The 27,424-nt window shown below is 42.5% G+C and overlaps 2 protein-coding genes across 13 annotated transcripts in view; one reads left to right on the top strand and one right to left on the bottom strand.

Annotated features, from left to right (window-relative positions):
• The window catches only part of CA5B (carbonic anhydrase 5B), a 131,751-nt gene extending 122,531 nt beyond the window's left edge, over positions 1-9,220 (bottom strand). For 5 of the 11 annotated variants that reach the window (XM_072743722.1, XM_025997539.2, XM_025997536.2 and 2 more), the window contains exons 1-2: positions 8,346-8,516; positions 4,037-4,223 (exon numbers count right to left, since the gene is read on the bottom strand). The gene's annotated coding sequence lies outside the window, so the exon portion shown is untranslated. Of the gene's footprint in view, positions 1-4,036; positions 4,224-8,345; positions 8,517-8,871; positions 8,995-9,084 lie in introns of those variants that run through there. The other 6 variants (XM_072743723.1, XM_072743725.1, XM_025997538.2 and 3 more) reach the window with 2 other exon arrangements.
• Positions 8,512-27,424, top strand: part of CLTRN (collectrin, amino acid transport regulator) — a 47,007-nt gene continuing 28,094 nt past the window's right edge. Inside the window, exons 1-4 of one of the 2 annotated variants that reach the window (XM_072743727.1) lie at positions 8,512-10,128; positions 15,005-15,135; positions 19,675-19,733; positions 24,000-24,085. In XM_072743727.1, the coding sequence (XP_072599828.1) occupies positions 15,018-15,135; positions 19,675-19,733; positions 24,000-24,085 (263 nt within the window). In that variant the 5' untranslated portion in view covers positions 8,512-10,128; positions 15,005-15,017. Of the gene's footprint in view, positions 10,129-15,004; positions 15,136-19,199; positions 19,371-19,674; positions 19,734-23,999; positions 24,086-27,424 lie in introns of those variants that run through there. The other variant, XM_072743728.1, reaches the window with a different exon arrangement.

Genomic DNA, 27,424 nt, shown 5'->3' with positions numbered 1-27,424 from the left:
TTGGTGGCTCACATTATTTATCTATTGGACAACCTCACTGGCTTTTTCTCCTGTGCCTTGCCCTGTTACTGTCCTTTTTCTTGAGATGTGCGATTTCCTCATGTAATTTAAGATCCCTAGTAGGCCTAGCTAGGGCTGGGCACAGTGATAGGATTCACAGGGACAGCTTCCTCCCACAGGATATTGCTAAGAAAGATCACAAATTGTCTTCTCAGAACATGAGAGCTATAAAAGACATTCTGATGCTGAGCCCAGACAAGTACAGCATACACATGCAGTTCTCAGCACAGGAGACTAAAGCCCACAGTTCCTAACACTCCTTATAGCTGCTGACACCCCTGAGGCCATTAACATAATTTCAAGGGGCTCTTAACCAGTCCATTGTTTCTCAGAATTATTCAAAAGTTAATAGAAGACAACACAGTCGGGGTATCCCAGCTTGTTTTATCTAGGGATTAATAAAACTTTCTGTTAAGACATTGTAAAACAAGCTTTTTAATACTGTTGTCCAGGCTTTGTGTTCATCAAGGTTTAATAGGAGAAATAATAGAACATTTTACTAATACAGTTATGATACAGACCAGTCCTATCAAATCAAACTTTCTCTGATGATGGAAAGTTTCAATATGGTAAGTGCTAGCAATACGTGGCCATAAAATTATAATAAATTTACATTTACATGAAAATACACACATGGGTCCAGTGGCTAGATTTTATATAGTGCCATTCTATTCCATGTTATTCTAAAAAAATGTTTCTTTTCCTTCTAAAAGTAAGGAGATCGTGAAGAATCACTGGAATAACAACAAATCTGTACCATTTCCATTCTAGTTGATACTCTTTATGTTTCATTAAATTAAAAATTAACATTATTAAATTTATTTTCCTATGCTTGAAGATCTCTAACATTTTTTTCCTGTGACAATGAAACTAAATTTCACTAGATGATATACTAAGTGAAATTGATTTTATTTGCATATTGGGTAATAGATGCAGGACTGTCAATGTTTACTGTCTGCTACTTGAGATAACAGCGAACAGCAATCTGAATTGACAGACAACGATTCCCTGGGAGGTGGGGAGCAGAGTGTGAAGGTGAAGCACAGACATAGACAGGCTCTAGTGAAATGCTGCTTTCTGAATTTGCCATATCCTCCTCTTTCCTTTACTCCTCATTCTGCTTACCCCCATTTTAAAAATGGCCAAACATCTGAGGGAGGCACTGAGTCGATAATGATGATAAAGACGGTGATGATGATAATCATAGTACCAGAAGTAACCTGCCAACACAGTCCTCACTGTGTGGCAGGTACTAGCAAAGGGCTTTCCATGTTATCTTTTCTAACCCTCAGCGATGTTGGGTTGTTCTTGGTCGCAAGTGTGCAATGGACCTTCTGGTTACTTCCTATTACGGCCCTGAAAGGAACAAAGGAGGGCTCCGGGCAGAACCCTTTACAACCAGCAACAGTGGGCTGTTAAGTTGCCAGACACAATACATATTGTCCTTACAACTCAAAGGCAGAAGGTCTGGGATTTAGGAACAGGACATACTCAGTGGCTCAGGGCAGCAGAGACCATAAAATTCCCCCCAGTGAAAACAGGGAGGAGGGCCGGTGCATGATTCCAAAAAGTAAAATCAAATCATGATCGTCACATGTTTTTTCTTAGTAACTTATAAATAAGAACATTTCAGGCAGCCTGGATGGCTCAGCGGTTTAGCGCCACCTTCAGCCCAGGGCCTGATCCTGGAGACTCAGGATCCAGTCCCTCGTCAGGCTCCCTGCATGGAGCCTGCTTCTCCCTCTGCTTGTGTCTCTGCCTCTCTCTCTCTCTCTGTGTCTCTCATGCATATATACATAAAATCTTAAAAATAAATAAATAAATAAATAGAAAGAACATTTCATCTGAGGTGGGAAATCAATCAAGGGAAGCCCCCACAACTCCCAAGCCACTACTTTTTGGGTCTGTCAATACTAAAAGAAGCAAACTATTCTGAAGTCATTAGCATATTGAATTTTATACCTTCAAATTTCATCTCTTTGTAAATAAAAACAAACAAAAATCAAGAAAAACTCCCACACAAACACAAAATATTAGTAACTAGACAAATACTATCATTTTTTTCCCCTCAATTTAAGCTTCAGACTGCAAATGTAAATGTTGGGAATAAGCCATTAGAGTAATATGTGAGTCTACTGGTAGGAACCCACCCCTAGCAACCAGAAATGTATGGCTCCAGTCAGTTTATTCTAATGAGAACAGAGTCAATGTTGGAGAAAACAAAATAAACCTAAAATAAAAATATATTTATGAAGCAGCTTTAAGGCCATGAACTTAACCAGATTAGCATTACTAATGAATTCATTTTCTTATGTGTAATATAGGGTTAAAGAAAAGAAATCTAAGGAGGAAAAGTTAAGAACCTGAAATTTTGAAGCAAGCCAACATTTGAAACTCTGTTAACTCATGGAGAAAAGTGGGAAATATATAAAATATTCCTAGCCTTTTCTTTAACTCCTCTCTCCACTAACACATATGTTATCCTCCTACAATCTCATTGGTTCTTTACCAGGGTTATTTTGTTCCTCAGTGGATATTTAGAATGTCATTTAACACCTACAGTGCACACTGCACCCACAACAACACAGAATGACCCATCCCCCATGTCAGTAGAACCTCGGTGGACAATCCCTGCACCACAGGGACACGGCAGGGAACCGGTATTTCAGGAGGGGGATGAGATACAAGAGGTTTCAGGAAAGACCATCTGCTGCCTCGATTAATATGCTGTGTTTATGGCAGAGCCCATTTGGGTAAGCTGGTCAACCAGAACGAACTCTGCAATTTGTGACTTGAGAAAGAATATTTCAGATTGTGAAGCTACTGACCTGCTTACAAACATTAACATGCAACTTCCAGAACATTAAGACTCTCAGAAATAATTCGCAGTCTGTGGATCAATGTTTGTAAGAAGACTGTTGCTAACAAGAACAATACAGAACAGGGGCAGCCCAGGTGGCGCAGTGGTTTGGCACCGCCTGCAGCCCAGGGCATGATCCTGGAGACCCCGGATCGAGTCCCACGTCGGGCTCCCTGCATGGAGCCTGCTTCTCCCTCTGCCTGTCTCTCTCTCTCTCTCTCTCTCTCTCTCTCTCTCTCTCTCTCTCTGTGTCTCTATGAATAAATAAATTTAAAAAAAAATCTTAAAAAATAAAAGACCAATACAGAACAGGTTCCAAGCTATTTGAAACTGGAATACATCTCATCCTATTTCTGCATGACATCATTTTCACATGGTAAACTTTGTCAAGAAAACGACTTTCCAAATCTTTTTATGGTAATCATTTTGCAATATATGTGTATCAAATCAGCACATTGCACACCTTCGACTCACACGAGGTTATGTGGCAATTATATGCCAATAAACCTGGGGAAAAAGAATTTTCCACGTTTATTTTAGAAGACAAATAGAGAAACAAGTAGTTATTCTCATGGTTCTGAAGGTACACAATCCCACTCTGGAATGCCACTGACACTATACAGATAAACACAGGACACGTGACTGTCATGTAACAGCAAGCCTCTCGCTCTCTTTTCAAAGATTTATTTGAGGGCAGCCCAGGTGGCTCAGCAGTTTAGCACTGCCTTCAGCCCTGGGCGTGATCCTGGAGACCCAGGATCGAGTCTCACGTCAGGCTCCCTGCATGGAGCCTGCTTCTCTCTCTGCCTGTGTCTCTGCCTCTCTCTCTATCTCTCATGAATAAATAATTTTTTTTAAAAAAACAAAAATTTATTTGAGAGAGTGAGTGAGTGAGTGAGTGAGCATGGATGAACAGAGAAGGGGGGATGAAGGGGCAAAGGGAGAAGGAGAGAGAATCTCAAGCAGACTCCAAGCTGAGCCTGGAGCTTGAGGTGGGGCTCAATCTCACAACCCTGAGATCATGACCTGAGCTGAAACCAAGAGTCGGACACTTAATAGACTATACCACTCAGGTGTCCCAACCTCTCACTCTCTTTAAGGCAGCAGTGTACTCACAGGCTTGGCTCCAGGTTTTGTTACGTGCAGCTGCAGGGCCTTCCTGGCATGAACGTGGGGATCTGGAATCTTCTCCAAAGTGACTTGCATGCAGAGGCTTGAAGAATGGCCCTCAGGCTACTCATCACTGCCATGTTTAGCTTGAAATCTTGATTGGGCCCCAAATAACTTGCAGGAACCTAATAACCTAGAGGCAGGAGGACAGAAGAGGAAAAGCTGTAAACAACTGAGACTGGCCATCAAGTGGAAACCTCTAAGCAGGACAACATTCAGACTATCAGTACACACGGTTGGGGGAGGGAGGAGGGTGGGCTGAGGGGGGAATGAGTCGGTAATCTACTCCTCTTCCTGAAACTCACTGGTCAACTCCAGGAGGATAGTCTCTTTCGCTGTGATGTCCACTTCCCACTCCTGCCTGCACAGCAGCCACATGGACTCTGTTTCTTCCCTCTCCCGAAGCTCCCTCCAGCCTAAGGGCTTGTGCAGATGCTCCTCCTTCCCTGGACCACTTGTCCTCCATCTGCGCCTGGTTAGTTCCTCCCCTCTCCTCAGGTGTTCCGCTCCAGCATCACTTCCTAGAACCTCCCCTGACCACGGGCTCAGCCCAGCGCCCTCTTCACCTCCCTCATGGTGCTTCTTGCAGTTGAACACCTCCTCAGGAACGTACATTGTGACGCCACCTCCCCAGCACCCCAGCCCTGTGGCAGTAAGGGCCGTGTCTGTCTCTGCCACAGCCGCATCTCTTGGGGACACAGGGCCTGGCACATGATGGCCGCTCAGTGACCTGGGCACACTTCCTCGGTGATGGAGATGTGCATCCCGATTTCAAGGACTGCAAACTATGAAGTGGTGGCCAGCATGTTCTTGGACAGTAGGAAGGGCTCTCCCTAGAGGCCACCATCACCCAGTTGTGGGGTTACTTCTGAAACACTTTTAAATGCTTGCTGTTTCAGACGAGGGCCTCGCATCCCTACCTCTCAGAGGTGAAGGACCCCCAAAGTTCTCCCCGACCTGCAGGGGGAACACACCCGAAGATGAACCTAAGCTGGTCTCACAGGGATAGGAATTCTGCTGTAAATGCTTGCACTTCTGCGCTGATTGCTATTTCCTTTGTTCCAGGAACCATGCTGGGGGCTGGGATGCAAAGCACAACAAGGCACGAACTGGACCCTCCACGTGTGCAATTCACTTCTCTCCCTTGGAGCCTCTTGAAATGCACATCATATGGCAAGGAAAACCATCCAGGACTCCTCAGGTTCTGCCTGTGGCCTACCAGAGACCTCTCAATGTCTGGCCATGGTGGCGGGCAAGCGGGGGCCCAAAGTCACAAAACTGAAATTGAGGATGTACTGAACCCACGTGTCATTTACAGATCGGAACTTTTTTCTGCATATCACCTTTCTGAGAAAAGCGTAAGGTACAAAAAAAAAGCACATTATGATCCCCAGCAATGCTGAGCAAGGCAGAAAAGTTGATTTCATCCTCCTTGCTTCATGTATCTCACTATTAATTGACTGTGAACCTGCTCTTCTCCCCTGTTTTGCTGCCTCAAACTTGCCAGTTCCAAGCTAGAGGAAAGAGGGCTATACCCAAGCGCAAGGAGAGAGGAAAACAAAACAAAACAAAAAAAACAACAACACACCTGAGCTGTGTCCACTGAAAGCAGGAAGCAGAGTTACTTCCTATTATGGCCCTGAAAGGAACAAAGGAGGGCTCCGGGCAGAACCCTTTATGACCAGCAACAAGCCATGTGTCGGGACAACTGCGAAGTAAAGGGTAATAAACAGCTAGCCTTGCAACCTGGTTCCACGCACTCTATGGTATACATCACTTTGCCAATGAACACACTGAAGTATGTTAGCCAGTTGGGCTGCTCTACCAAAATGCCATAGACTGAGTGGCTTAAACAACAGACACTTACTTATTTTGCACAGTTCTAAGGGCTGGAAATCCAAGATCAACGTTCAGGCCAATTGGTTCCCGGGGAGAACCCACTTCAGAGCTTGCTAGACAGCTACCTTCTCACCGAGTCCTTACATGATACACAGCAAGCTCTGGACTCTCCCTTTTCTTTAAGGACACTAATCCTATCATGGAGCACGATGATCTGATAACCCTAATTATGGTCACAAAGGCTCCATCTCCTGGCACCATTTGATTGGGTGTTAGCGCTTCAACAAATGGAGATTCCTTTAACCATCCTTCATTCAATCCATCATTCTTTTATCTTTTCATTCACCAGGTCATCAATCAAAGGTCTATTAAATACCAGACACTGTTCTAGGATCATTAGAGGAATAAAACAAAGTCCCTACTCTTGTGGAACTTACATTCCAGTAGGGGGAGCAGACAATAAATAGCAACGTAATACGTAAGTCAGCCATATAGACAATTAAACTATGTTCAAGGAAAAGTAGAGCAGGATAGAGTAAATTTGGAAGTGCCACTGGGAAAGGAGTGTTGCATTTAAAATAAACTGCTCAGGGACGGCTGGGTGGCTCAGTGGTTGAGTTTCTGCCTTTGGCTCGGTGTGATTCCAGCGTCCGGGATCCAGTCCTGCATCGGGCTCTCCACAGGGAACCTGCTTCTCCCTCTGCCTGTGTCTCTGCCTGTCTCTTTCATGAATAAATAAAATCTTTAAAAATAAATAAAATAAAGTCAACTGCTCAAAGGAGGCTTTATTGAAAATTGAGCTAAAGATTTAAGAAATGAAGGATTTAGTAATAGGGCTATCAGCAGAAGGATACTCCAGGAAGAGGGAATTGCCTGTGCAAAGACTGAAATGGGGACGTGTCTGGCACATACAAAGGGATAGTAAGGCGGCCAGCATGGCAGGAATAGTGTACTAGGAGGAGGGTAGGAGGAGATAAGGTGGAGAGGTAATGCATGCCAGATCGTATAGATTTCTAGGCCACTGTAAAGGGTTTTTTTCTCTAACTCAGGGTTTCTCAATCTTGATATTATTGACATTTGACCAGGTAACTCCGTGTTGAGGCTGTCCTATACACTGTAGGATGTCGAGCAGCATCCCTGGAGGAGATGAAAAGGGAAGTAGTTGTTGAAGAAGGCCCCGTGACTTTATGGCTGGATGATGCTGGTGGTAGAATGAGGATGACTGCCTGAAGAGAAAGAAGCTGGCAAAAGGAGCAAGTGGGAAAGAAAGATGACAGTCTTCCTGCTAATTCTATGGATTTGAGGTCCAAGGGGACAGCAAGAGGAAAAATCTAGGAGAGTTGCCAGGGCAGCTCTGGTGCTCAGCAGAGAGTGTGAGGCTAGAGAGAGATTTTCATTCCCAAAATAGTCAAGAATAGTGCAGCTCTTTACTAAGACCCAGAAAGGAGAGTGGGTGTGGTGAACTTTGGTTCATTGTCAACTCCAAAGCAGGCTGAGAACAATGACAGTTCTCAGGGACCTGCAGGGGCAGGTTGTGGGGCAGCTTTTCTCACCAGAAATATTGGACTTCTCTCCATATTCCGGCAAGACTTTTAAATAGAGTGGAGATGGCCAGATTAGCAGTAAAGGACGAAGGGAAAGCAGAAAGTAATGTGGCTTTCAGTGGCTGACAGAAAATTAATTCCACCCAAATTAGTGGAATTCTTCGCTATCGTCCTGCATTTCTCAAGCTTTTGCAGCAAAATTAAATGAGAAGGAATTACACTGATAATAAAGAGTTTCCAACAACAACAACAACAACAAAGAGTTTCCAACAGCTTCAGCACAGTAGCTTTTAACTCATGCTACAAAAAAATCAGAGCCACCAACAACGTTCATGTTTTGTGGGTTCTTTCCCTCCAGATGTGGGGCAGGGCAAAAAGGAAAAGGAGACAACTGAGAAGAGAAAACTCAGATATGCCCACCTGACAGAGCTAAGCTGATCCCCTGCCCTGGTGTGGCTGTGACTCTGCCCATAGCTTTTGGCATGGTCAAGGGGGGGAGAGCAACGATGCAGATGTGAGTGAGTCCCAGCCTGCTGCGCCTGGGTTTCTGGAACTGCAACCCCCCACCTCCCAAAGTGTCTGGGACAGCTGATCTACCGTTAAATGGACAAGCCCCTAAGAGGATGTAGCTGCCTGGTGACCTTCACAGTGGAGTAACAGGGTCAGAGTAGGGACAAAGCGATCTCCTGCTTCCTCCTCCCCGCTCTACAGAGAAGCCCGGCGGGGACTGCAGCCATCCTCGCGGAACCGCCAGCCTGTTGCAGCTTCAGGGCCCATCGCAGAGCATGGTCGTGAGGGGAAGAGGGCGGTCCTCTCTAATACGGCCACGCGTGCCCCCTACTCCTTATGCTGTAATCGCCGCCGGATCTTACCCGAAAGTTTCCCTGACCGCGGACCCCTCCGCTCTGCACTGAGGAGACTCATGCGCGCGGCCATCTTGGCTACGTCCGGTTACGATTCGCCACGCCCCTCACGCCGGGTACGTCATCTCGCTTAATTACGTCATGCCACGTCCCCGTCGCCCGGGCCCAGGTCTCCGACAAAGCAGCTTAAGTCCTTGGGCTCGCTCACCGCGTCGGAGCCAGAATCTGCTCTCCATGCACCCAGAATCTGGGTCTGCACCCGTTCTCTGCCCTGGCTACACCTCTACTGCTGTTGCTCCGGGCCTGAAGTTGCGGCCGCGCGCTTGCGCACTAACTTGGCCCCGCCTCTGCCTTCTGCCTGGACCCACCCCCGCTTCGAGCTGGCGCTACTCCGGGGCCCCGCCTCTCCACGGGTCTTCTCCACATCCTTGTTATCCCCGGGATCAAGCTCATTCCTCTGAACCCACGTCTCTCCCTTGTGCCCACGTTCCTCCTTTCCACTCTGGTAATTCCTCTGCCCTTTGCTCGAGCTCACCTCTTCCGCAGTCTCGACCAACTCTGCCAGGCCCTTACAAGCGGTCACGCCCCCCCTTTCACGCACTAAGTCCAACTTTTTCGGGTTACGCCCCTGGGCCATGCCTAGGCCACGCCCTTCCCGACTGGGCCGTCGCAGACGCTCTTTCCCACGGTGTTCAGGCCCCGCCCCTCACGCCGGGTCACGTTCCTTCCCTGCTTTCCACGGGCCTACCTCATGGCCTATCCCAGCGCCCCGCGGCACGACGCGGAGATCCACATTGGCCGCGCCCCTGCAGCGTCTGCGCGTTTGTGGCGATGCGTCGCGGCCGCTCCCTGGGTTCTCAGGACCTCCGGGTTTGCGTCGGCTATGACCGGGCCGCGCCTCCTGCTCTCCCTCTGCTGGCGGAGCTCGGCCCCGAGAAGCTGCTCAAGAGCGGGCGGGGCCCTTGTGTTTCCGGAGAAAACCGACCACGCCTTCCAGCTAGACGTCAGTGGCGTTTATAGTGAAAAGGACCTTTGTATCTGTGATCTTCGTCTAAAAATAGACTTTGTTCATATTTCTCCCAGCTCCAAACCACAACTTCACGAGTAGAAACCGAATAGGTAACAACTAGGCACTGGCTGGAACTGTGTTCCTACCAGGCTTCAACCAACCTTAAATGCTAGGCATAAGCACACCCTACCTCCTGACATTTCCTTCAGGTGACTTTTTCTAAGCACCTACTGCCCTCCTGCTAGCTAGAGTCTGTCCAGACAGCACAACGCTTAGACCCGTGTTTGCAGATCCCTGCCCTAGGATTAATCCTCTTTACTCCCTCCATTTATAAGCCTGTGTCCACAAGAAAAAAGTGGAAAAGGTTACCGCTTTTTTTTCTGTCCAGAAGTCTCTAAATAGGGCACTTCGGGAGGCAGGGTACTTACCATTAGCCATTCAGTTATTCAATTTTTAAAAAGATTTTATTTATTCATGAGAGACAGAGAGAGGCAGAGATAGGCTGAGGGAGAAGGAGGCTCCTCGCAGGGAGCCAGAAGCGGGACTCGATCCCCAGAACCCGGAATCATGCCCTTAGCCAAAGACAAATGTTCAACAGCTGAGCCACCCAGGTGTCCCCAGTTATTCATTCATTTAAATCGTATTTATGGAGTACTAAATTCTAGTGACAACACAAACCTCAAGAACTTACAGGCTGAAGTTTTCCAACTTGGGTTTGGATGAGACAAGAATTGAGAACGTTAAGGTGTGGAAAGGGGGTTGGAATAAGTGGACAAGGCCTTGGTAAGTGCTTCTTTGTTTTTGTAATTGAGGTATAACATTATATTAGTTTCAAGTATACAGCGAAATGAGTTAGTATTTGTGTATATTGTGAAATGATCACAGTAAGTCTAGTTAGCATCCATCACAATCATAGTTAAAATTTTTTTCCTGTGATGATAACTTTTTAAGATTTACTCAACAAATTTCAAATATACAGTACAGTAATATTAATTATAGTTACCATTCTGTACTTTACATCCCATGATTTACTTATCTTCTAACCGGAAGTTTGTACCTTTTGACCCCCTTCACCCCTTTTGCCCACCCCAACTCCCTGCCTTTGGCAACCAATAATTTGTTAATAGTTCAGTTTTCTGTTTTTGTTTGTTTTTTAGATTTCACATGTTAGTGAGATCTTACCATATTTGTCTTTGTCTGACTTATTTCACGTAGCATAATGCCCTCCAGGTTTTCCGTTTTAAAGATTTTATTTATTTATTCATGAGAGACAGAGAGACAGAGAGAGAGAGAGAGGCAGAGACACAGGCAGAGGGAGAAGCAGGCTCCATGCAGCGAGCCCGACATGGGACTCGATCCCAAGTCTCCAGGATCAGGCCCTGGGCTGCAGTCGGCGCTAAACCGCTGAGCCACCTGGGCTGCCCTTGGTTTTGTTTTTTTAAGAAGCAGGTTTTCTTGATTTTCCAAGGGAAATCCTGATTCCTCATCATGATGGCTCTAGGAATTAACTCGGAGACAAATGCCAAAAAGATTTTTATGTAGATCCCTTAAATGTAAACTGTTGCCCAGCATCACAAAGTATTGAATCAATTCTGTGAACCGTCCCAACTTTTTTGTTTGTTTGAGATCACAGGCCCTCAGTGGTATGGCTTTATTCAGGGCAGCATTTAGATCATTATTCCCCATGATGGCGAGTAAGTTTCAATTTGTCACCTGACTAAATAACTGTTAGGAAGCTTTATGGCTGAGTACACACTCAAAAGGAACAAGTTCTGTAGTAGATTAACAATGTCTGTCATGGGCAGGATGGTTGAGTGGCTGCAGGATGGTTGAGTGGCTGCAACAACCTATCTGGCATCTTTGACTTGTAGTGATAGAAGTATTGCATGCATGTCTTTTAGGCAGTCCTCATAAACATTTCTTACTATAAGCTATTGACGATTTTCAGACAGTAAAAGGGTCAGGATCATTGTTGCTGGTCAGAATTTAAGGGCAGAAATTTTGACATGTTGGTTAATTCATATGCTTTGTATATCAATTAGAATGAGGATAGCTCAAGATTCTGTTATGAGAATGAGACCATCTAACCTGAAAGGTACATGTCCCAATGGTCCCTCCACCTTTCTATATAGGTTGGCAAAGGAAGTACCCATAGTCAGGGCTAAATGTGACTAGGCACTAACTGGAAGCCAAATGGAAGGTGGAAAATAGAAGGTGGAAAATACTACTCCATAAAGCATGGCTGTAATAATTTTGGAAAAAATTATAACGTGCCTAAACCATGAGAAAACTCTTAATATGCCACCCAAGCAACATTGGAAAGAGTTAGATCTAGGAAGAAATATCAATAAGATCTTGCTTTTACTACCTGAGACTATGTATTTGTTTATTTATTAAGATTTTATTTATTTATTCATGAGAGAGACAGAGAGGCAGAGACATAGACGGAGGGAGAAGCAGGCTCCCCGTGGGGAGCCTGATGTGGAACTCGATCCCAGGACCCCAGGATCATGACTGAGCCAAAGGCAGATGCTCAGCCTCTGAGCCACCCAGGTGCCCCCTGAGACTGATTTTAATGCGTTGATCTTTATGCATAAGATGAGACACACAGGGATCCCTGGGTGGCGCAGCGGTTTGGCGCCTGCCTTTGGCCCAGGGCGCGATCCTGGAGACCCGGGATCGAATCCCACGTCGGGCTCCCGGTGCATGGAGCCTGCTTCTCCCTCCGCCTGTGTCTCTGCCTCTCTCTCTCTCTCTGTGACTATCATAAATAAATAAAAAAATTAAAAAAAAAAAAGATGAGACACACAAACCCACATGCGTTCCATTTAAGAAACTGTCCTTTAAATTCTTAAGAATATAAAGTAGGCAGAATTACACTCACTCAGCTTGTCTAAATTAATCTTTATTTCTAAACAGTAGTGATTAACTTTCTCTGAACTAGAAAAATGTTACCCTGTGAATAAAAAGACTGAGTTCATAATGGTTATGGCTGTTGATTAACCTACAAAATTTGATGAGCCTTCCAAATACTGTAGCTTCAGATTTCTTTTCATCTTAAGAAGGGCATAGGTATGGAAGTGGAGATACAAATATTCCAAAGCCAACTGTTCCTTGTTTAGCAGATACTAGAAGTTGTTTTTCTCTGACTAGGAATGAAAAAAATTTGCAGTGTACCTCATGATTTTTTACATCTGCATTCTTGAGCTTCTTCAAATGTTAGTTTATGATTCAAATAAGTAAATTCAGTTCTGTTATCAAATACAGCCCATGAGAAATGCAAAAAAAATTTTTTTAAGATTTTATTTATTCATGAAAGAGAGAGAGAGAGAGAGAGAGAGGCAGAGACACAGGCAGATGAAGAAGCAGGCTCCATGCAGGGAGCCCATTGCAGGACTTAATCCTGCGACTCCAAGATCATGCCCTGGGCTGAAGGCAGGCGCTAAACCACTAAGCTACCCAGGGATTCCTGAAAAATGCAAAATTAAACCAAATATAGTCCTTGCTCTCCAGAAACTTAAAATTTGTAGACACAGAAGTAAATCATGTTGACAATAGGTGCATGTATAGATGTGAACAAAATGCTATGGGAACTCAGGAGAGAGAATAAAAAGTTAGTGGATCAGACGAATGTAAAACAAATAACAAAAACAACAAAAGAAAGTTTTCTCAAAGGAGGTGATATTTGAGATAGACCTGGAACAATAAGACGTTTAAAGGTAAAAAGTGAAAGTTCATTGTATTGAACTGAAAACAGTGTGAAAAGAAACACACAAAGGACAGAGGTGGGATGAGTCTCACTTTGCAGGGACTGGCAGGTCAGAGGGATGGAGGAGGGGCCATGAGTATAGGTGCATCTGAAAAGCCAAATTGGATTCAGATCTTAGAGGCCAAAGAGTTTGAATTCCCTGACATAGGCCCTGGGGTGCTGAGAAGATTTCAAGTGGGAATGGCTTCAATGTAAATGACAGAAGAAGAAAGACAGTGGAAGGCCAGAAACAGCATGCAATTAGAGTGAGTTTTACATGTGCCTATACTTACTAAGCATCAGCTGTTGGATTGACAGCCCATATGTGCCCAGTGCTCCAGCAACCAGGCATTTATTCTTTCTCATTAGCCATCTTAGTAAAAAGATAAATGAGTTTATTTTAATAATTTCAGAATATGGAACAAATGATGTTAACATAAGTATGTTTGATTTTTACATACACATACACACACACATACACACGATTCTCTTATAGCTTTTGTTTTTCCTTTTGTGAGTTACTTCCATTAAACTCTAATACAAGGAGAGAAAAGTTACTAGATGAAGGCTTAAATAATGTTTCTGAAATTTGCAGGATGTTTACCAGTATCTCTGGCCTCTACTCACTAGATGTCAGTAACAACCCTCTCCAATTCATGACAACTGAAAATGTCTCCAGACATTACCAAAATGTCTTCTGGAGGAAAAAATACAGCCTTCCACCCCCCCAATTTTAAGAACCACAAAGTTAAAATATAATATTTTTCACTATAGACAAAAATATATCTTCCCAAGCATCTTAATGCTGACAATTTGAAAAGAATAAAATAATTTTCTTACCTCCTAATTATATTGAAAATTAGACTAATTACTACAAACGTCTTGACATTGTTTATTATATGGTATATCAATTTTATTCCAATTTAAGTGATAAAGGGCCATATTCCAAATTCTACAAATTCTATTGTGCAAAATTGAATGGAACCATTAGTTTGAAAAGTGCAAGCTTTTATGTTATAAAAAATTTGGGGGGGTACCTGGGTGGCTCAGTCGGTTAAGCATCTGCCTCCGTCAGCTCAGATCATGATCTCAGGGTCCTGGGATCCCTGTTCAGCAGGAAGTATGCTTCTCCATGCATTCCCCCTACTTATGTGTATTCTCTCTCTCTCTCTCTCTCTCTCTCTCTCTCTCAAATAAATAAATAAAATCTTTAAAAAAATTTATGGGTTCAGCTATTAAAGGATTTTTTATATTTTTATTATGTCACAGCTAAATACATTTCCCAAAATCCAGTAAAAATGTACAGAGTAAAGTTACATTTGAAATGATTTCACAGTTTACTGGTTTTAGGTATTCCAGGTTTACAAAATACATATTTGTGACAATGAAATGGAAGGGTCAAAATTTATTTTGTTTTTTTTCAGGGTCAAAATTTATTTTATTTTTTTCAGGGTCAAAATTTAAAAGCAACATTGGTTCTACCTACACATTGATTGATTGCAAGTAAATGGATTATTCATATGCCCACATGCTTTTACAACTCTGATGAACTCTAAGAGGCATCTTGCGTGAATCAAAAGAGTGACACACGTGTTTTCTTTTTGTGTGATCTCATATTTAATTTACCCTCCAGAGCAGTAGATCAATAGTTATGTGCTGAGAAACTGCTTTTCAGTAGTGTTGTAGAGTATGAAAAAACACGGAGAAATCAATTTCTTTTTCCTGTCTCAGGAGACTCAGTGCCTTTTGTATTGCTCATGGCAACAGTAATCTCAACTTTTTATCTTTGTTCTCTAAACTCTGAATGTTGGAAGTAAATAGTAACATGTTCAGAATGATTGAAACTGCTTTACTTGTCATTGTTACCACTGTTACTGATAAATTCTGAACCTCCTATATGTGAAATTGCAGAAATGAACATTGTATGAAGCAAGTTTGGTATGAAGTCTCTGGAGGTTTAATGCTTAAAATTCGGTGTGAAAATAAAGAGCAAGTTTGTGCAAGACTTTTAAAAGTGGAGGAAATCCCCAGTATGTTAAGAGGTAAGAAAAGTAGTATCTAGTTCTGTGTTCCACCTATCTTATAGAGCTATCAAGCTCTTTGATAAGTTTTAGCTGTTCTAAGTGACCCCATACCTTGCAAGAGTTTTCATATTTTTAAAAAGATTTTATTTATTTATTCATGAGAGGCACAGAGAGAGAGAGAGAGAGGCAGAGACACAGGCAGAGGGAGAAGCAGGCTCCATGCAGGGAGCCTGACGTGGGACTGGATCCCGGGACTCCAGGATTATGCCCTGGGTGGAGGGCAGGCGCTAAACTGCTGAGCCCCCAGGGATCCCTGAGTTTTCATATTTTAAGTTGAGTCATTGACAGTGTCTTATTTTATTGTCACACTTTTTCTAGTCACCTGATAGGATTATAAAAGTTGATATTTTTCATCATTGTATTTTCGGCTGCTATTAATTTTGCTACTGTCAAATACTTTTCTTTTTTTTTTAATTTTTATTTATTTATGATAGTCAGAGAGAGAGAGAGAGGCAGAGACACAGGCAGAGGGAGAAGCAGGCTCCATGCACCGGGAGCCCGATGTGGGACTCGATCCCGGGTCTCCAGGATCGCGCCCTGGGCCAAAGGCAGGCGCCAAACCGCTGCGCCACCCAGGGATCCCCTGTCAAATACTTTTCTAAGCAAACATTGGGATATAGGAAAATTGAAGTTATAATTACAGACTACTTAGAAAATAAGTATGAGTTCACTGTACATCTATATTTTTTATGTCATGTGGCCAGAACAATACTCCAAGGAAAAATCATAGCCATAAATATTTTCATTATTAACTGAGAAAGACTAAATATACATAAGCCTATTTGTCAACCCAGGAGTTATAAGAAGAACAAGAAAACCAGCATAATGACAACAGGAATAAGAATTTAATAAATAAAAATAAGATTGATGACTCAGAAAGTAGAAAAAAAGACTTGAAAATTAAGTTCTAGATCTTATTCTTTGGTTAAGCAACAAAACTAGACAAACCTCTGGCAAGAATAATGGAAAATGAGAAAAAATTAATATGAATACTAGAAAATACAAAGGGAATATAGCAATGAATGTAGATACTTGATGGGAAATACTGTATAAAGTCCATGAGAATACTGGAAAATCTTGATGAAATAATGATTTTCTTGGAAATTGTGAACAGTCAGAATGGACTCGGAAACATAGAACCTGCAGTAAATGACAATATAAGAAATAGCAGTTTTGAAAGAACTCTTCCCCCCAAATATGTATGATCCAGATTCTTCAACTCTGCATTTCTTCTGCAATTTTCTTCTACATTTTAAAGTATTTGCAAACATAGACGATGTTAGAAATCTTTGTATACCATTTTCAAGATGGTAATGTAAAGGCCAGGAAAAAAAATGAACTCAAGAATCAGCACTTGAAAAGGAACCTAAATTATATTCTTCTATAAAAATAGGTTTAAAAACCTAAGGAAAAACAGCAGTTAAGGCCAGGGGCATGTTAAAAATTATCAAACTGAGCTTATCTAAGGGTTGGATCAATGTAAAGGAATTAATTAGTAAAATGCACCAAATCATAAGATCTCTAGGATCATATTGATAGACACTGAAAGAGCAATTGATAAAATTCAACATGAATTCTTGATAAAAAGGATTTTTGTAAACTAGAGATAATAAGAGACTTTCTGTCTCACAACACATGAAGTTTAAAGTGACCCACCAGATCATGTGGAAGAGCAGCAGTCCCATTAGAGTAAGGAAAACAAGGGTCTGTGTTATTCTGCCATTACTATGCTGACAGTGCTGCTACAATGAGACAAAACAACAGCATCACACAAGAACGGGCAAGAAGATCCAAGGCTGAGGCAGGTGTGTTTCAGCTCTCAGGATGTATTACCACTGGTCATTCATACCGGTGGTATTACGGATATTTTGTATTTTTTCTCTTTGGGCTTCTCTGTGTTTCCTGTACAGAACTTCTATTGCTCTTTTTTCCTGTCTTTTTTTTTCTCTGTCATTTTTCAAATAAGACAACAAGCATCAATAAAGTATAGACTAGAGGAAGTAAAGGATAGCGTAGGGAATGTAGTCAATAAAATGGTAATAACTGTGTGGTGACAGATGGCAACTACACTTATTGTGGTGAGCGTTTGTAATGTATATAAATGTATATAAATGTAACATTCTTTGATACAACTCAAATTCATATAATATATGTCCATTATATTTTAGTTAGGACAAATTTTAAAAATCATATTAAGCACTAATAGAGGGCCTGGCACATATAAATTGTTTAATGGTTAATTGTATTTTGAAAAGAGAGAGAAATCATAATCAAAAGGAAAGAGACTTCCTTTGCTTGTCAAAGAATGGCTTAACTATAATTCAGCATTTTGTCTTCAATCCTAGTCACATAACTGATTAAGAGCAAGAAAAATGCTTGATACTTTTATGAAGTTTAAGGCTAGAAGGAGGCTGAATCACATTTGTTTCTAACATAGCTTTGTTCCCTGATGCAAATAATTAGCTTTGTTATAATTTCCAACTACTGGCTTTTGCTTCCCATGAGGACTTTATCCAGTCTAACATTTCCCAAAATAACTTCATCTAGTCTGACTTCGTTTTCAGGGGTAAGTTATGTGAGCTCTCCCTTCTGGGAAATTCCCACTTCACCTGATAGTGAAATTGCTAGAATGATGGGCCTAAGTTTTGGCCACCTCTCCTTCTAATCCAACTTTTCCTGACCCTGTACCCTTGCCACCAAGATGAGGAAGAGGAGAGAAGCTTCCTCAGGTGGACTTCCCAAACAGAAATGGGTCCTCTCTGCTAAAATATCACCCTATCTAGGACGGGAAAAATGACAGGACTCAAAATGTTGCAGAAGTGTAGCTGTTGATCTTTTTCTCACGGCTGCTTTGAAAATCCAAGTTTTCTATTTAACATCAGGGTCACCCAATCTCATTTTTTCCATTCTGGTTTTTAAGCAACAAGGTGGAATTTGGGGACTGAATTCAGGAAGAGGCAGTGTGGTAGAGAGGAAAGCCCTGACATCCACCTGCCTGGGGGGGCTTGGCTTCTATTGGCATCCATAGAATGCCCACTAGGGGAGACTGTCTTCTGCTCATTATGGTAATCCTCAAAGCATCTCTGAGGCTTTGGTGCAATTTCAGTTTTGACCAATGATGACCAGTGAAGACCCGTGCAGTTCAGTGTGGTGGAGACAGGGTTCAAGTGACACACCTTCCCTTCCTCCCATTGCCACCGATGCCTTAAGCACCAGATCCTCAGTTGCCTCATGTGTAAGATATTATAACAACAGCGACTGTGAAGGTGCCATGTTGAGGGTGAGAGAAATAATCCAGTAGATCTAGTTCATGGCAGGAAACTCTTAATGACTGTGTTCTAGCAGCACTGACTAATGTAGTTGCTAGTCACATGTTTCTGTATAAATTAAATTAATAAAACATTTCATTTCTTATCAGCACTAGCCCCCCTTTCAAGCGGTCAATAACTACCTATGTCTGGTGGCTACCGTGTTGGATAGTGCAGATGTAGAACATTTCTATCATCACAGAATGCTCCATTGGACAGCACTGTTCTGTATCATGAACTTTGAATTTACACCACCACCAGAGCTTAGGGCTGACCAAAAGGATTCCCTTTGAAGTGGAAGCACTCCCCGGATGTTTATCTGTGCAGGTGAGAGTCAGGTGAGGCCCTTGGAAGGGCATCCTTTGTTCACCAGAGATAGAAAGGGGTGATGTTTGGTTTCCAAATTAAGATAGCCTATCTAGGAGCCAGCTATCTTAGCTCTGAAAAGATGGAAAGTTGGAGCGAAGGGAAACGTCTAGAGAGGGCTCTGTCGTTCCACAGTGCCCTCAGCCCGGCAACGGCAACGGCAGGAGGGGCGGGAGAGGATTCTGGCTTTGAGTCAGCAGAGGAAACATTCTCTGGAGGTAGAGTTCAGAAAGGACAACTAATCTGTTTTCCAAATAGATTTTCGTAAATAACTGACAGGAGATGGGCTGCTTCTATCTAAGTATTAACCCAAATAATGGGGTTTAATCATTAAACCTTCTAGGTGGTGGCTTGCTTGTTTCTCTGATATTCTAATCCGGGTCACAGAATGGCTAAGGCAGCTTTAAGTGGAGCGTGGATTTTCCCCGCTTCCTTTGCCTTGTGTTTTGCCTTCTGAAACAATGTTGCGCCTGCTCTTTGTCCTGGTGCCTGCGATTCATGCTCAACTGTGTCAGCCAGGTAGGTAGCCGTGAAACTTAAAAATAGGGTAGCAGTTTTCTCAATGATTGACAAGCCTTTGACTGAAGGACCTCTTTATTTTTTCAAAATCTGCAGGCGTGTTGTGGCTTGAAAGTTGAGACTGACTGTTGTATGAGTTTGAAAGAAAAATTTAAACCATCTAAGGTGATTGTAGTTAAACGTTCAGTTTTGGGGGTAGTTTAACTGAAGTTCTGTGTTCTGTTGATCTGAGTCGGTTAAATGTTTGAACTTCATGTTTTGACAGATTTTTATCATCACCTGCTCTTTTTTGTCTTTCTGGCAGATGCAGAGAATGCTTTTAAAGTAAGATTTAGTATCAGAACAGCTCTGGGAGATAAAGCAGTAAGTGGTGAACCTGCATGTTCATTTTTAATTTTGTTTGTTAATAACACCACTTTCTCTAGTGATGAGCCTCTGTCCAGTTATCTTGAACTCATAGAGATTAATTCTAAAAGCCTCAAATCTGACACTGTCTTAAAGTAAAAAAATATATATATATAAAATGGAACTTGTTAAACAATGATTTTGCCTAAAGTCTTCAATCTGCAGTATGTGCTAGAAAATCTGTGAAGTTTTGTGTTACACAAAACAATTTGCCAAGGATGGCTGGGTGGTTGAGCATCTGCCTTTGGCTCAGGTCATTATCTCTGGGTCCTGAGATCCAGTCCTGCATTGGACTCCCCACAGGGAGCCTGCTTCTCCCTCTGCCTGTGTCTCTGCCTCTCTGTGTCTCTCATGAATAAATAAATAAAACCTTAAAAAAGAAAACAATCTGGTAAACTCGAACACTTCAGCCAGACATAGTGGAGCTGCAGGGCCCGAGTTGGGCACTCAGGTCTGGGCTGGGCTCTGCGCCTCACCATTGGCGTCATTTGGATCTTGTCTCAGTTTTCTAGTCAGTGAAAAGATGGCACGATTTCACCCACATCAGATTTTCATAGGATGAAAAGTTTCTAGTTCTTTTTTAAAAGATCTTATTTGTTTGTTCATGAAAGACACAGAGAAAGAGGCAGAGACATAGGGAGAGAGAGAGGCAGGCTCTCTGTGGGGAGCCTGATGTGGGACTTGACCCCAGGACCCCAGGATCACAACCTGAGCCAAAGGCAGATGCTCAACTGCTGAGCCACCCAGGTGCCCTGAAAAGTTGCTAGTTTTAATGTGAAGTTTCTTCCATTTTTCTCAAAGTAACAACATGAAATATGTGCTTATGAAATTGAACTTAAAAAAATACTCATGAGGCACATGTAGCTATAAGAACAGGATGGCCTGTCAAGTTAAGATGATTTGTGTAATCCTAGTTTTAGTATCTTCATGTGGTCTGTGAAAATTTTCCGCAATAGAAGGCGATATTAAGATGCCTCAGGGTAGAAGCAATAAGAGAGTGCTAAGAGAACTTAGAGGTACATTTTGTGTCTGCAGGCCAAATCAAAAACATATTATTTTATTCATTTAGTGACTAATGATCATTATAACAGCCAGCATTGATTAAGAACTTAGTTTACTTTCCAGCAAGGACCCTTCTGAGCACTTTACTCACGTCAATTCACATAGCCCCCACAACAACCTTTTGAGAAAGGTAGTATGGGCATTCCCACTCTCGTCGAGTACATGAGAAAACCAAGGTACAAAGAAATTAAGCAACCTGCTCAGGATCTCAAGTCAGCAAGTGACAGAGATGAGATTTGAACCCACGCAGTCTGACTGTTGAATCTACTCTTCCTACTGGAGTGTAGTTATTTATCTCGGGATCCTCCGAGGGCAGGCACCATGCTGGATTTTGAGGATGCAACGGCAGATAAATCAGTCTTGTCCTTGCCCCCGTGGAGCTTATGGTATTGGGAGGATTGTTCATTAAACATTCAGTAAATGAAATGGAAATGTGCAGTCTTGACCAGTATCACAGGAAGGAGAAATATGTGGGGGCTTTGGCCTTGTTGAGGGCCTTAGTACTTGGCATTTACTATGAGGTCTAAAGCATGAGTGGAGATGTGCTGGAGAATAAAAGAAAAAGGGACAGAGGGGACAGAACATGCAAAGGCTTATTACAGGAAGGAACTTGGTGAGAGGAGGGAATGGAAGGAAGGCTGAGGCTGAGGTCTCTGCAACTGGAGCAGTGAGGTAGAGCATGGCATGTGATGAGCTCGGGTAGAAAGGAGAGATTGGGTTAAAGAATATGTAACCTGTGTTAGGAAGTTTTGCTATTACTTTAAAGCAAGTGGGAGTTTTATGGAAGAGATGTTATGATAGAATTAGTGCTTAGAAAACACTCTGGTCACAGTGTGGCAGACGGATTAGAAGGGACAAAAGTAGAAAGAAAGGGAGAAAGGAGTCATCAAGGATGACACTTTAGTTTCTAATTATGCAACTGAATGGGCGATGACCCACTTGTGAGTCAGGAAAGCAGGTATAGACAAGAAAATCATGGCTGTAATTTTGGACTTGTTGAGTGTGAGGTATTATTGAATAGGCGAGGACAGGATGGGCTTGAGATATACATTCCTGGGTCATTTGCATTACGGTGATATTGGAAGCATGGAGTAGATGGCGGTCTGAGGGAGAAAGGACAGTGACAAGAGGGGTAAATCTAGCATAGCGCCTTGCGGTTCTCTAAAACTTGAAGCCCTTATACAAGAGGATGAGCCTACAAAGGGGGCAAAGTGGCAGGAGGAAAACCAGAATGTGTATCACAAAAGTGATGTTAACTTCAAGTTAAAGGAAGTGTTCAAGAGCATCAAATGCTGCTGACAGATCAAGCAAGATGAGACTGAAAGGCACTCACTGTGTGGAGTCATGTGGAGGTCACTGGTATCTCTGTGGAGTGGTCGGACTGGAAAGCGGATGATGGAGGGAGTTAAGAATAAGTGGGAGGTGAACAGGTAAAGATGCAAGTATGACAACTCCTTTGAGGTTATTGGCTGTGGAGGGCAGGAGAGAGGTGGCAGTAGGTGGAGGAAGAAGGATTGAGGAAAGTGATTTGGTTTTGGTGTTCTAATGAGAAGGCTTGAGCATGGCTAAAAGTCAAAGTCCAGTGTATAGAGGAGAGGGGAAACTGATATCATTTAGATCCTGAGAAGGGCAGAGGGAAGTGTTCCTTTTTTTTTTTTTTGAATATTCTACAAGTTCTTTTTTTTTTTTTTTTAAAGATTTTATTCATTTATTCATGAGAGACACACAGAGAGAGGCAGAGACACAGGCATAGGGAGAACCAGGTTCCATGCAGGGAACCCGATGTGGGACTCAATCCTTGGATTCTGGGATCATGCCCTGAGCCGAAGGCAGATGCTCAACCCTGAGCCACTCAGGCATCCCGGGAAGTGTTCCTAATACAGGTGGATGGAATAGCCATTGACAGGAAGAGAAATGCAACATTCAGCCTTTTGGGGCAACATTCAGTCTTTTGGGGGAAGATGTGGATAACATGTGCCTATAGAGTTTTTTTGTTTCATGTCAGGAGGATGGGGGAGTTTAAATTGATGACTTAAGGAAAATTACGAGATAAGAGCATCTAGTGAGTATGAAGTGTAAGGGAAAGCACTGAGTTTGGTTGGGGAGAGAGGAGCTGAAGGAGGTTTGAAATAGTCATTGTGAACCGAGAGAGAGAGAGAGAGAGAGAGAGAGAGAGAGAGAGAGAGAGAGAGAACTGACAGAGACCTAAGGGGTTCCCAACTAATTTGGGAGTAGGTCATCATGAACTTAGAGTTAAACCCTGTTATGGGACTTTCTCTAGTTATACTTGATTACTCACCTAAAATATGTGCTCAGTCACATTAGTTTGCTAGTCTTGCTATCACAAAGTACCATGAAGTGAGTGGCCAAACAATAGAAATTTATTTTCTTTTAATTCTGGAGGTTAGCAGTCCAAGATCAGGATATCAGCAGGGCTGGATCCTCTGGGGTCTGTGAGGGAAAGATCTGTTTTTGTCCTCTCCCTTTGGCTTGTAGATGGCTATTTTCTCTGTGTACCTTCACATTGTCTTCCCTCTATATGTGGCTATGTCCAGATTTCCTCTTCCTGCAAGGACACCAGTCCATACTGGATTAGGGTCTACCCTAGTGACCTCATTTAAACTTAATCACCTCTGTAAAGACACTATTTCCAAATACAATTACTATCTAAGGTACTGGGAGTTAGGACTTCAACATATAAATTTTGGGGGGAGGGACACAAGTCAATCCACAATATGCACACACACTGAAGTTTCCAGCTAAGAAAATGGAAAGAAAAATTGTACAATGTTAGCAAAGGATTGGAAGCTGAGAGAGGTAGTCAGTTTATGAGGGGAGAGAAGTAAGGGAGGAAGGGAACTGACTGTAGATGTCCTGGATACGATGGCCAAATGCCCTCTCTGTTGACTGGCTCTAATACTGCAGATTGTGAAGAAGATAATGCAAGGGAAAGTACACCACACTTGGAATGATAGAATGGCCAAGAAAGCCTATCCTGAAATTACTGTGACATGATTTATCTTGATCTCTAGTCTTCAGTGTATGAGAAAGAGAAAGGGGGGCAGGCAGGCACTGAATATCACCACTGTGGTCACAATTAGATTCCACTGGGCCATTTTTTATCCTATGCCTCTTACATTTTCTATTTTACTTCTCTTTTAGTATGTCTGGGATACAAATGAGGAATATCTTTTCAAAGCAATGGTGGCTTTCTCCATGAGAAAAGTTCCCAACAGAGAAACAACAGAGTAAGTAAACAGTAAAGAATCTTAATTGGCTATTTGCAGTATTATTTGAGACCTGCATTAATTCAAAATTCTATCTTGAAAATAACCTAATTTTTAGAAAGGATCCACATTGTAACATTTAGAAAACCTTTTGTAATTTAGCTTACCTTACAGTTTATATTATGTTCCAACAATGCTGTGTTCAATAGGCACTATGATGATAAAATTTTTTAGATGTAGTCATATGCCATAAATTTGTTCTACATTCCTTTTATGTACATACAGTTTCTCTTGTAGACAGGTAGCTAGAATTCTGCTCTCATTGTGTTAGTTTGCTAGGGCCGCCGTAACAAAATACCACACACCGGGTGGCTTAATAACACACACCTATTTCTCCCAGTTCTGGAGGCTGCGAGGCCAGGATCAAGGTGCCGTCAAAGTAGGTTTCATTCTGAGGCTTTTTCTCTTGCCTTGCAGACGCCACTAGAACTGGGTTCTCACAAGACCTCTTCCTTGTTGAGGGGGGTGGAAGGGTGGGAGGGACCTCTCTGGTGTCTCTTCTAATGGCAATACTAATGCCACCAGGGCTCCACCCTTATGATGACATTTAACTGTAATTATCTTCTCATTGGCTGTCTCCAAATACAGTCACAGGAGGGGTTAGGGGAGGAAGGGGAGCAAATCAGTCCATAGCACTCCTTTTAGAAACACATATGGATAGGTTCATCCCATTGTTGGCATCTCTCACAGCATTTTGGTGATTTTCTTAGGAGTGCTAATATAACTTTATACAGTTTTACATTTTTTCTATTCTCCCAGAGGAATCATCTCTATTTGTAATGTTTCCTTCTACCTCTATTTGTGATTCAGGTAACACGTCTGCTTTTTCTCTGTTTCCTCTCTCCTTCTTCCCCTTGAGAGGAGAAATGATGGACCTGATTGGTGAGCTGAGAGGAGAAGCTCTCTGTGGGTTCCCCACTCTTCTGGAGCAGGCCTGCTCTCAGACAGCAGGCATTTTTCTGTGCTACTCCCTACATGAAGTACAGAGTCAGGCCCTGTGTGGGCAGGCCACACAACTCTATGGCTGGATGTGCTATGTGTAGATGAGAACAGTTTCCATGGACAGGTGCCACAGCATAAAGGGTGTTAAGTATCTTGCATATTATTGTAGCGTATGTGATCTGTGCCCCCAGTTCAGCTCTATCTGGGACACTATAAATGGATTTATCTCCTTTCAGGATTTTTTATTTAATTAGGAAGAAAACGTTCCTCCTGATTAATATTGTGTCCTCCAACCTGGCCTTTTATTTTGGTCTCCCATCTGCTCATTCTTTTGTCTTAATTCTGTAAAGATTCAGACCCTGACAAAGAGGATCACTATTTATTGGCCTCCCTCAAACTCATACACAGGCTGTGAATATAAAGAATGAAACAGAACAGTAGTATTTGGGGAAGCAAAATAAACATATGATATATGTATTTGTGTATACACACACATACGTATTTTAAAATAGTTCATATGTTCACATGATTCAAAAAATTAAAAGAAGGAGGTATATAGTAAAACAAAATTGCGTCCAAGGTGAGCTCCATTCCTATTTTTTTCCATTCCTATTTTATAGTTTTAGAAAAAAAATGTATTTGTGTTTATCATATGCTATTTATTTATTTATTATTTTTAATTGGAGTTTTATTTGCCAACATATAGCTTAACACCCAGTGCTCATCCTGTCAAGTGCCCCCCTCAGTGCCCGTCACCCAGTCACCCCAACCCCACGCCCACCTCCCTTTTCACTACCCCTTGTTCATTTCCCAGAGTTAGGTGTCTCTCATGTTCTGTCTCCCTCACTGATATTTCCCACTCATTTTCTCTCCTTTCCCCTTTAAACCCTTTCACTATTTTTTTTATATTCCCCGAATGAATGAGACCATATAATGTTTGTGCTTCTCCGATTGACTTACTTCACTCAGCATAATACCCTCCAGTTCCATCCACATTGAAGCAAATGGTGGGTATTTGTCGTTTCTAATGGCTGAGTGATATTCCATTGTATACATAGACCACAGCTTCCTTATCCATTCATCTTTCGATAGACACCGAGGCTCCTTGCATGGTTTGGCTATTGTGGACATTGCTGCTATAAACATTGGGGTGCAGGTGTCCTGCCGTTTCACTGCGTCTGTATCTTTGGGGTAAATATCATATGCCTTTTAAACTGCATATTCTTACCACAACTATTTATTATAACATTTTAACTTTTCTCAAAAAATTAGGTGATTGTTTTGCAAAAAAATTGGAAAGGAAAAAAATAATTAAAAAAGCCCCCTTGTCGAATATAAATAATGGTGAAAGGGAATATAAGGGAAGGGAAAAGAAATGTGTGGGAAATATCAGAAAGGGAGACAGAACATGAAGACTCCTAACTCTGGGAAATGAACTAGGGGTGGTGGAAGGGGAGGAGGGCGGGGGGTGGGGGTGAATGGGTGACGGGCACTGAGGGGGACACTTGACGGGATGAGCACTGGGTGTTATTCTGTATGTTGGTAAATTGAACACCAATAAAAATTAATTTATTAAAAAAAGCCCCCTTGTCATCTTACAATGCAACCCCCTCCCCTAAATAGTATCTTTAGCTTCTACTCTTCTGGTCAGCAGCCTTTACACACTGCTGTGTTCATCATACTATTTCTAACTATGGGTACCTGCATTAAACCTTGTAAGTGGTTATGTTAAATTGGATGTTTCCATTCTTAGGAAAAGTTAATTTAAACATGAAATAGGGCCGGCCTCGGTGGCTCATTGGTTTAGCGCTGCCTTCAGTCTGGGGTCTGAACCTGGGGACCCGGGATTGAGTCCCACATTGGGCTCCTTGCATGGGGCCTGCTTCTCCCTCTGCCTGTGTCTTTGCCTCTCTCACTCTCCCTGTGTCTCTCATGAATAAATAAATAAAATCTTTAAAAAAGTAAGCATGAAACATTTTAGATGAATTTTGAGGAATTCACTCTTGAACTTTTCTTTTTAATTGGGGTATTGTATAAGTCTATGATTATCTGATCTTGTTTACTTGCAAACATGTTTCACTTCCACAAGATATATAGAAACTTGTTGCCAAAGCCCAGTGAAAAAGTCAAAAAGTGCAAAACTCCATCAGAGGTCAACAAACCTTTCTGTAAAGGCACAAGCAGTACGAGGGCCAGCAATACTGCTGTCAGGAGGCTGAGTGATGAGGGCTGCCTAATGAATAAGGATGTGTTTAGGATGCAGTTCAATGGCTAAGCCCCATTCTCCATGTGCTGCCATAAGGCTTACAAAAACAGGCTTCCCCTGTGGGAAAGGGCACCACAAAATGCAAGACAAGA

Source organism: Vulpes vulpes, chromosome X, assembly GCF_048418805.1.
Source record: "Vulpes vulpes isolate BD-2025 chromosome X, VulVul3, whole genome shotgun sequence".
NCBI classification, from domain to species: domain Eukaryota; kingdom Metazoa; phylum Chordata; class Mammalia; order Carnivora; family Canidae; genus Vulpes; species Vulpes vulpes.
Note: the sequence above shows the minus strand (reverse complement) of the source record. Positions and strands in the feature narration are given on the sequence as shown.